The sequence below is a fragment of the Trachurus japonicus genome, chromosome 8 (genome assembly GCF_045865225.1).
Source record: "Trachurus japonicus isolate A0001 chromosome 8, Traja_1.0".
Classification (NCBI taxonomy): domain Eukaryota; kingdom Metazoa; phylum Chordata; class Actinopteri; order Carangiformes; family Carangidae; genus Trachurus; species Trachurus japonicus.
The window spans coordinates 27,639,297-27,650,508 of NC_140914.1; the positions used below are offsets into that span (position 1 = coordinate 27,639,297).

Here is an 11,212-nt window from a genome sequence, read left to right on the forward strand (position 1 = left end):
CTATCACAATTAGATTTAAAAAAAAAAAAAATTCTCGGTATCTATGCTTTTCACTATGTCTGTGAAGCACACGCACATAAACACAGCCTATAAATAAAGTTCACTTTCATAACTATTACTGTATTGAAATCATGAAATAATGTGTTTTTATGTAATTAGGAAGCTATAGTTATGGAAGTTAAGGTAGGACAGTATAAAGTGTATAAGAAATAACAGCATCTACACATTGAATATTTAAATATAACCTTTATTTCATAAAAATAATATACAGACACCCAATACATAAATCTGATTTGGCGACAAGTGCTCCTGCTCTCATAGAACGATGGACAAGTAGTCACAAACCTGCAAAGTGGACAAAACAGTAAAATTTGTGTCACATAAATGATAACAGAGAGGTAAAAAAGTACATATATAATGTAGAACCTTCTATCTTTACTAGAATCAGTAGCAATAATTGATACCACAGGGCTAAGCACTGCAGCAAACACAGCACAAGAGGATGAGCATGATAATGTTTAATTCAGATCTGAATGAAGTGCCTTGGATGACCTGGCAGTGACTGGGCCGTACCTCGCAGCTTATCATCAGGTTCGAAGAGCTGTCTGTGTTGGGGGTCACAGAGAAAACAGGGTTGTACAAACAGTCCTCCATGTGCTCCGACACTCTGGACTCTAGAAGACCACACAGGACGTCAGGAGTGATGTTCTTTGCCTAAAAAGAGGGGAACAACAGTGCAGCAGTTTAGCTGAAACCTTTACTTACCCAACTGAACCCTGGGCTTTTCTGGCCTTCATTAAAGGACAATTCCGGGCAAATTCAACTCGGGGCTGTACAGACAGCGTCAGATGGCTACTCAAACATGCACCGAGAAGTGTATTTATGTCAGTCAGTCAAGAGTTGATATTCCTGTTTATGACACAAACGGGAGCTTCCTACTGCACGTAAACACACCGAGCGCGTCGACTTGGGTCTCGTGCAAGACTTTGAATTAGATCTAGTTTTACAAACATGCCGACTTGCTTGAAGTAAACAAACTTCTCGGTGCATGTTTGAGTAGCCATCTGACGCTGTCTGTGGAAAAAAATTACGGCTTTGAGGGATGTAAACAGCCTAAGCTGCGGAACTTCAATCCGCTCCATTCATCGCTGCCGTGGCGATGCGGTAACAGACACAACTACCGCAAAACAGGAGCAATTAAACTAAAAATCTTCAGATTCCTTCTTTTAGACCTAAAAAGTTAGGAAAATACAGCCCTGAGTTGATTTAGCCCAGAATTGTCCTTTAACATGTGTGTAGTTGAGTCACATGACATCATATATCTTTTTAGTCTTTTCAACATATGGCGAGTGAATAAGGGAGGATATCAGTCTTCCTTTGCTGTATAAAAATCCTGCTGTTATGACACTCTGTCTTAGTGATGACTTTGTTTTACTGGTTTAAATGACAACAGAGTATATAAAACTGGTTCATGATTTACACTATTATGGGATACTACTCTTTTTTTTAGCCAACATTTTCCATTTTGACCAATTGACACAATTTTTAAAAAATGCCCAATTACCTATAGTAGTGAGTGCTAGCAGTGAACCAATACTACTGGTTCTGGGGCAAATTCTTCAGTCATAAAGCAGTGCTATGCTTTCAACGTGGATTTACCGATGTCCACCTGCAGTGGATATTGTGGATGATGATGATATCCAGGAAAATCTGTCACACTGTAGATCAGAGGTTTGACTCCAAGGAGGAGATGTGACGCCATAAGCATGATTTTCAGATAGAAATTAAATATACTGCATTATGAGACGGAGAGACCTAATTTTATGAGGATAGTGTTTCCCAAACAAACCTTAGTGTTGATGTACAGTCCACAGGGGCAGGAGATGAAAAAGCCGTTAATGTTCAAGTTGTTCCTACGAGATGGAGAAAGTACGTCAGTCAACAGTTAAGTCTTAAAAATGTGTTCATTCAATCCTGTATTTCTGCCTCTTCAACACACATTGATTCATTTACAATTTTTATTACTCTCCATTTTCGGCTGCAATGACAGCCATTAGTTTTCACAGTGAAGGGGTGCAGAATTGATATGTAGTTGTATTCATATGAAAAACTATCAATCTTTGTCAATATCTTTTAATATAGCAGGTAATTCAATGACTTACGTGTGACATATGGGGCAAATAAGATGCGTCTCATCCATCCCTTCCACAACAGACGATATGTACTGCTGTTCAAACTGTAGATTCCTCTCATATTCATCAATAATAGACATTTCTGAAGAAGAAAAAACAAACAAACTCAGTTTTACAACAACCTTTACAAATTCATTTACATTTTCATTTCATGGGTGAGTTTTGATGCATACAGTAAGAAATTTGGATAGGGAAAGAACCCGGATTATTTAGTTTGGGGGGTATTTCACCTTGCGACATGAGCTCTTGTTGGATTTCTTCAAGTACTGCCAGTTCATCATATTCTCTCATGACAGTGAACATCTGATTAAAAGAAAAGGAAGACAATCTCCAGTTAGTTAAACATATAAAAACTAAAAAAGAGAGATGGGATTTACAGCTCTGTGAAGCAGCTGCAGACAACATGTCATTCATTACTGACTGTAGTTCATGTCTTCAGTGACTTCATGTAAACAAATGCTTTTTTAGTGTTCTTAGTGGTGACATAGACAGACAACAGACAGGGTGGAGAGACCGACCGACCTCTGCCATGCCCTCCGGCCCCCACAGAGAGGGCAGCCTCCGGTCCTCGGACTGCAGGGCGGTCCACTCCTCCTCCATCACCTCCTGGACGATGATGGAGGCCCCGGGGCCGCCGCCCGGCTGGCCCTCTCCCATCTGTCGGTACCTCTCCAGCAGCCTGGACCGGCTGTTCTTCAGCCTGTCCACACAGCGCTGCTCAACACAGACGGACAGAGAGAAACAAACACACACACACGTAGCGGTTAGCTTTGTCCTGGTATGGTTGTCAGCTAGGTAGCTAACGAGCAAATGTTATGTCTAATATCTCACCTTGCGGTACGTTTCCTTCCATGGCGGAGTCGTCCCTTTATAAAGTGACCGGTGTCTGTGCAACGCGTCCATGTGTATACCCGCCAATGAGCGTACACTCACAGATACACAACGACTTACTCAAGCAAACTGCCTGGAGTCGGTCAAGTCTTGAGCACCAAAACATTTCAGCTTATATCTGCGCGCTCCGGAAGTTGATGTCCGCTGCCCGCCTGCCGCGCGAACAGCATGATGGGATGTGTAGTTTAGTGCTGTAGGCTACCAGCGCAAAGGTAAAGGGGAAGACGTTTGATGATTTTGTGCTCTGCGTTTCAATAAGATAATGTCAATGGCTTTTTTTAATGCCAAAATCAACACGCACAGAAAAACTAGACACAGTGAAGAAGTGGCAATTTATTCCAGCAAGCCCAGCTGGTGTACTGTCAGTTTTGAAGTTGATGAGATGTAGGCTAGATTCTTTTCTTCCAAGAAGTAGCCTACCCTAGCTGGGATTGGTGTTGGTTAAAATGCAGTCAAATAAAAATAACAGTCAGTCTATTTAGCCTAAATTTCTGTTCAGCCATTTTCTTTCTAATTATTTCAATTCAAAGTCAATGTGTAGGGGTCTAAACTCTAAACTAAACATAGGCCTGGAACAAAAACAAAAAAATAAATAAAACAAAAACTGTGTAGGCTATAGGCTAACTGTAAGCTGTATGGGGTGCTGCTGAAAATAACAGCAACATTTTGTCACATTTAGCTTCAAACAATGTTTAAAAAAGGGGTGTGAATTTTTGAAAGTTATTTTTTTACACCCTTTTTTTACACCCTTTCACAAACCTTAGTGTTGATGTACAGTCCACAGGGGCAGGAGATGAAAAAGCCGTTAATGTTCAAGTTGTTCCTACGAGATGGAGAAAGTACGTCAGTCAACAGTTAAGTCTTAAAAATGTGTTCATTCAATCCTGTATTTCTGCCTCTTCAACACACATTGATTCATTTACAATTTTTATTACTCTCCATTTTCGGCTGCAATGACAGCCATTAGTTTTCACAGTGAAGGGGTGCAGAATTGATATGTAGTTGTATTCATATGAAAAACTATCAATCTTTGTCAATATCTTTTAATATAGCAGGTAATTCAATGACTTACGTGTGACATATGGGGCAAATAAGATGCGTCTCATCCATCCCTTCCACAACAGACGATATGTACTGCTGTTCAAACTGTACAGCAGTACATATCGATCTGATATCACCAAGTTTTTCTGATATCACCAAGTAATTAACAGCCCAGGATCAATGTCCAAGTTGTTCGTCCAGGAGCACTGTTATAACCAACCAATCAGGGGTCATTTGTGCGTTGTGATGTCATTGACAGTGCGACGTGAAAAATTCAATGTGCGTTAGCCCGCCTCCTTTTTTGTAGTCTGCCTTCATTTCACCAAAAAGGTAAGAGCATTTCCAAATTCGACTTTTGATTGTTTTTAAAACATTTGTGAGAAAAAAGGCTTGATGAGCACGTAGGCTTATGTTTTCGCACAGTGTTTAATAAGGTAGCTAATTTGCTAACAACTAGCAACTAGCCAATTGTTAGCCTAAGTAATACTTTTGCTTGGTTTTAAAACATTTGCGAGAAAAAAAAGTCTTAATAAGCAGGTAGGTGAATGTTTTCCGTGTTGGATAAGGTAGCTAGTTTGCTAACAACTAGCAACTAGCCGATTGTTAGCCTAACTGTTAAAACTAGCCAGAACAGTGAACAGTGGGTGAACTGTGCAGTTATTGCCTTGGGAAATATTCAGAATTACTGTCAGATAATGCATTTTGCCTTGATAATGAGCAGTTACTTTTGAGGGGCAGAGTGGTGAAGCATAATATTTCTGAACAGGATGCGTTGTACGTAGCTTTGTAAACTGTTAGCAGGGAAACAGGCTAACGTAAATAATAGCTGTTAGACTAGGTAATTCATCAATAGCTAACTGTATCTTAGGCTACTCACCTCAATTTTGACAGAGAATGATGGCAACAGGCTAATCTAGGCCAGGCCGATAACCCCACACATTTTGCTTATCTGTGCTATCAAAATTTTAATCCAGGAGCAATATAGTATCACATTTATCCAGGACCACTGTTCATCACCAGTCCAGGACAGTCAGTCTCACTTTCCACTCATTGTTAATCCAGGACTGATACAGCATCACATTCATCCTGGACTGTTGTTACAAGATCTTTAGTCCAGGACAGTCATCACCTTGACGTGGACTGTTCTTCATCAGTCCAGGACAATCACAGTCTCACTCTCCTCTCATTAAGTTTTAATCATACTGATACAGTATCACATTCATCCTGGGCTGTTTTTGCTTAGGCCTATCTTTAGTCCAGGACTCCTGCACTTAATCCTGCACTTTAATCTAGGATCACCATAGCACTACTTTTATCCGGACTGTTGCGGACTGTTATTTATTATTAGCCCAGGACAATCACAGCCTTATAGCTGGTTTACTGTTATTAGAATATTATATCTTGTATTCCTGAATTGTCATTTGGTCTGAAATGTAATTGTCCCTGTTGTTATGATTTTGTCCGAGATACGATGAGATTTAGGGTAGTAGTTTTAATAACTTGATGTTTTTTGTTTGTTGAAAATGTACAGTAGTTGACCCATATTCTTCTTCAACAGGCAATAGACGCACTGATTTACCTCCAGTGTAAGGTATTGACACACTTTATTGTCAATATTTATCAAGTGAATATTACATTTGATTTTATAGTTTTTATGCTTCATGTAATTTCAAAAATACTTTTGGGTAACACTTTATAATGAGTACACCCTATTAAGCATTAGTTAAGCATGAATAAATATTGAATTCATAATTTATAACATATGAATACTCATTAGTATGTAGTTAGTAAACATAGTTTTAAATGTTTTACTCATCATTGGTAAGCACAGTAGTTATGGATTAGTAAACACTGAATTCATCATTTATAAAGCATGTTTCTGACGTTATTACTCATTAGTATGTGGTTTACAATCACAGTTGTAAATGTTTTACTCTTCATTAATAAGCTTATCTATATAAATGATGGATTCAGCATTCCCAAGCGCTCTTACACGTCCAGTATGAATGGTTAGTGAGTGTTAGTAAATGTTTTATAAAAACTCACAAATTTCATTTCCAATGGATCACTTATAAACAGTTATTAATGCAGGAATTCATGAATTCAGGCAGTTACAAAGCACTTACTACTTGTATTTTGTGTGAGCTCATCTAAAGTGGGCACTATCTATGCCTTGTAGAGCATTTACAAATGAGATATTAAGGCTGGCAATGCCTCAAGACTCATAAAAGTCTTGGTTATCTTAACAGACCAAGGAGAGACACAACACAAAGGGATAGTTTATATTGCATTGTATTTATTGCAACTTCCCAACATATTGTAACTGTTCTGTTGATGTAAAACAAGGGTAAGCATGGCTGAATAAAAACTTGCCAACACCAACAGTGGATCACAGAAGTTTAAGTTCAGCAAATAATTCTTTGAAAAAAATCTTTCTGTAGCCTATTTAATTTTTTTTTTTCTGTATCAAAAAATTAAGTCAGTTCCTTATATTTGCTGGGGGCAGCTCTCTGCGGTTGGAGCAGTGTTTCGGTCCATCCCAACACGCTTGAAAGCAGGAGACCAAACAGCCAGAGAATTTTCTTGTATACCGGGAAACGGCCTGATCCAGATTTTGGACTGCAATTTAGAGAACAAAAAAGTAAAGTTATCAACAGTTAGAAATAAAGAAAAGAGGGGGAAAAAAGGATATTTAACTTAACACACACACACACACACACACACACAGTCACACATTGACTTGTAAAATCAGAACAGACATAATAACCTGTGATTTTCAGCTATGATTATATTATCCTTTACAGCAGGCACATTCTGACAGATGAGAATATTATTGTCAGGTATTGTCCCCCCTCTATTAAATTTGAAAGGAGGCTGCTCTGATCATACAAGTCAGCAGTCCTGAAATGTGTGTTTACATGTCGCGGTAGCCTACGTCAGGGAGCGAGAGCTAAAGCCTTCAGCTGCAGACAAGCTAACGTTAGCTATCATCCATGGACCATCTGTGGCAGCAAACACAACAAACACATACTCACCACTAGTGCCGCTGACGGCAGCCGACTTCGATATCCATCTCCACACGGGCTTTCTTCTGGGCCTGCGTCCGCCGGACTCGTCGATTCTGGGCAGAGTTCAGTTCTCCGTCTCCAACTCTCCATTCATTTTAATAAGATCTTCCATCCCTGAAAGAAAAAAGAGCACAATTCTTAACACCACACCCTATATTTGATTTAAAGTAATAATCCAGAGTAATTTTAACCCTACCTTGTGACCTTGTTAAATCAAATTGGTACCCAGCCCTATTACAAATCGATCAGAGTATAAAAAAATGCAGACAGCAGGCTGATCAGCAACCTCTGTTTGCTCAAGCAGGTCAAATAGTAGGTCTAACCCTACAGCAGGCCAGTGTTAAGATGCTTTTATTTATTACAATTGAGGTCTTATTTGAGAGGTTTGCTTGACATGCACGTATTGGTATGATTGGTATATCATGAGGATGAATGTGATACTATATTGCTCTTGGATGAACACTGAGACCATAGACTGAGACTCGCCCTGCCGTGGACTGATGAAGAAGAAGTCCACGTCAAGATGATGACTGTCCTGGACTAAAGATCTTGTAACAACAGTCCAGGATGAATGTGATGCTGTATCAGTCCTGGATTAACAATGAGTGGAAAGTGAGACTGACTGTCCTGGACTGGTGATGAACAGTGGTCCTGGATAAATGTGATACTATTGCTGTTGGATGAACACTGACACCATAGACTCTGACGAAAGGTAAGTAACAACAGTCCAGGATGAATGTCATGCTGTATCAGTATGATTGAAACTTAATGAGAGGAGAGTGAGACTGTGATTGTCCTGGACTGATGAAGAACAGTCCACGTCAAGGTGATGACTGTCCTGGACTAAAGATCTTGTAACAACAGTCCAGGATGAATGTGATGCTGTATCAGTCCTGGATTAACAATGAGTGGAAAGTGAGACTGACTGTCCTGGACTGGTGATGAACAGTGGTCCTGGATAAATGTGATACTATATTGCTCCTGGATTAAAATTTTGATAGCACAGATAAGCAAAATGTGTGGGGTTATCGGCCTGGCCTAGATTAGCCTGTTGCCATCATTCTCTGTCAAAATTGAGGTGAGTAGCCTAAGATACAGTTAGCTATTGATGAATTACCTAGTCTAACAGCTATTATTTACGTTAGCCTGTTTCCCTGCTAACAGTTTACAAAGCTACGTACAACGCATCCTGTTCAGAAATATTATGAACTCTGCTGCTTCACCACTCTGCCCCTCAAAAGTAACTACTCATTATCAAGGCAAAATGCATTATCTGACAGTAATTCTGAATATTTCCCAAGGCAATAACTGCACAGTTCACCCACTGCTCACTGTTCTGGCTAGTTTTAACAGTTAGGCTAACAATCGGCTAGTTGCTAGTTGTTAGCAAACTAGCTACCTTATCCAACACGGAAAACATTCACCTACCTGCTTATTAAGACTTTTTTTCTCGCAAATGTTTTAAAACCAAGCAAAAGTATTACTTAGGCTAACAATTGGCTAGTTGCTAGTTGTTAGCAAATTAGCTACCTTATTAAACACTGTGCGAAAACATAAGCTTACGTGCTCATCAAGCCTTTTTTCTCACAAATGTTTTAAAAACAATCAAAAGTCGAATTTGGAAATGCTCTTACCTTTTGGTGAAATGAAGGCAGGCTACAAAAAAGGAGGCAGGCTAACGCACATTGAATTTTTCACGTCGCACTGTCAATGACATCACAACGCACAAATGACCCCTGATTGGTTGGTTATAACAGTGCTCCTGGACGAACAACTTGGACATTGATCCTGGGCTGTTAATTACTTGGTGATATCAGATCGTGTCCCTCTCTGCACTTTATTCCAGATGTTGCCCTCACAAACGCTTTCACAGTGTCATGGGTGCAAGAGCACAAGGTTGCTGAATAGCTTTCTGCCACAAAACCGGAACTTTTAGGATCGCTGAGGAACGTTTTCTGTTTTTGTTACCTTGGCAACAACAGAATGACAATAAAGTTTGATATGATTTGATTTGATTTGATTCGAAAAGTTGAGCTCCTCGTCTCCCAGCAACGTCTAGGTGAGTGTGCGTCTGTGTACAAATTTGAGAGGGACCTGTGTGCAGGGACAAGCCAAGGGCGCCGCCATTGATCCATACCGGAAGTCACGACCGGAAGTTGCTCTTCTTTGTGTATATTATTTCTATGTTATTCTAAGAACCCCCCCTCTCTCTCTGGCCTGTCTAGCCTGGTCTGCTCTTTTTACTAAACTTAACCAACTCCTTTCTTCATTGCCTAACCCTAACCAAAGCACCCACCAACGACATTTCATTTATTTTTTCTCTCTCTCTCTCCTGGTCTGCTGTCAGCAGGAGCGGCGCTAGCCGTTAGCCGCTAGCCGTTCGGCGCTAGCCGTTAGCCGTTAGCAGCGTTTTTTAATAACTCAAAAAGAAAACTGAATTTGAGCTCACTCTGGATCATAAAATTAATGTGATAACTCATCTTTCAGACGATGTAGGCCAAACTTTGTGCAAAATTCTATTTTTGAGTAAATCCGGGATGAAAGTGTGTATTTTTTTTTTCGCATTGGATAATGCAGGCGCACGGATTATACGTCAGCCTGTACACGATTCATCAGCCACTGATATTGGATCCGTCATTCAAATGTCTGAGACACGCACACACACACGGAGCTCGGGCTCGCCCCAAGCTTTGAATATCCTGCCCGCTCGATAACGACCAATCAAATTCGTTTTCCTTACTCGGGTAAACTCGTGTTGCAGCTCGTGACAACTCGGCGCGACAAACAGGACAAACGGCCATTTCTGTACACCTTTAATAAACAATCCATGCAAAACATATTTAGTTAGCTCAATCATGTTGTAACTAAGATATCCGCTGGAAAACAATATTTTATTATGGACCATTGAGTTACTGAGTTATTTTTTTTATCTACATAGAAATGATACACACGAAGAAGAGCAACTTCCGGTCGTGACTTCCGGTATGGATCAGCTGGGCTAATAGAGTGCCGAAGCGGAAGCAGGAAGTAACAGCCCCATGGGTCCTCAATTCGAAAAAAGGCTCCATAGAAATGAACGAGACTCCAAGATTTATTTCGTGATCCGTTTGAATTGTGCCATGACAAAAAAATCTGTCCTCTACCTGTTTAAAACATCACGTTTCATGCCGAGAAATCAGCAGTTTGTTGTAAACCTATTGTAAAATAAAATTCCGTAATTAATAAAAATAAGAATCCGTAACCAGAAAGACTACAAGTCGCGTAGGTGACGTCACACACCAAATGCCGCCCTTTCCCGTGTCAGTTGGTGACGTATTTTTTGTGGGACACAGATCTGTAGTCCATAGAGCGTCGTCACACAAAATACATTCTTCTATTGCCGTTTTACGATAAACTGCTGATTTCTCGGCATGAAACGTGATGTTTTAAACAGGTAGAGGACATATTTTTCTGTCATGGTGTAACCGATGGAGTGAGTGCACATCCGTTACAATGGCACAATTCAAACGGATCACGAAATAAATCTTGGAGGCTCGTTCATTTCTATGGAGCCTTTTTTCGAATTGAGGTCCCATGGGGCCGTTACTTCCTGCTTCCGCTTCGGCACTCTATGGCGGCGCCCTGGTCCCTGCATACGGGTACTCTTGAAAAATTTGGGCTAGAACATAACGACTGTACATAATAAGCAGGTGTAATGGTGCATTCCAGGCACACTTTTGAACCCGTAAGTCACAACTTCAAGTCACCAGTCAGGACTTTGTAGCGTTCCAGGCAAGTTACGAGTTACAACTGGGAGCTGGGAGTAGGCTACATCGATCTAGTAGCCTACGAGTTCACAGGTGGGAAGTTACGAGTTTGACCGTACGTTCCAACAGGTAACCATAGGAACAGGTCATTAGATTCACATGACGTCACTGTGTTTCTGCGCCGCCATATTTGTGTCCGAATCAGGGCAATCTGGGCACAGATCACAGCATGTCACATTACCCGAACAAGTGGAGTAGTAGGAGGAAATCAGCA

At 40.4% G+C, this 11,212-nt stretch overlaps 1 protein-coding gene across 1 annotated transcript; it reads right to left on the minus strand.

Annotated features, from left to right (window-relative positions):
• Positions 1–226: 226 nt before the first annotated feature.
• Positions 227–3,224, minus strand: rpain (RPA interacting protein). The gene is made up of 7 exons (XM_085785457.1): positions 3,024–3,224; positions 2,715–2,906; positions 2,423–2,495; positions 2,163–2,274; positions 1,850–1,913; positions 574–714; positions 227–345 (listed from the first exon to the last, which is right to left on the minus strand). Exons 1-7 carry the CDS (start codon positions 3,093–3,095, stop codon positions 316–318), a joined length of 684 nt encoding a protein of 227 aa, XP_085641583.1. The 5' UTR covers positions 3,096–3,224; the 3' UTR covers positions 227–315.
• Between the last annotated feature and the right edge of the window lie 7,988 nt (positions 3,225–11,212).

What these genes read in the sequence shown, in the direction of transcription:
- rpain (XM_085785457.1), bottom strand. Translation starts at nt 3,095, where the DNA reads ATGGACGCGTTGCACAGACACCGGTCACTTTATAAAGGGACGACTCCG. An exon ending in GGAAGGAAACGTACCGCAAG is followed by an intron (nt 2,907 to 3,023) that starts GTGAGATATTAG and finishes TGTGTTGAGCAG; the next exon opens with CGCTGTGTGGACAGGCTGAA. An exon ending in GACTGTACATCAACACTAAG is followed by an intron (nt 715 to 1,849) that starts GTTTGTTTGGGA and finishes CCCTCTTTTTAG; the next exon opens with GCAAAGAACATCACTCCTGA.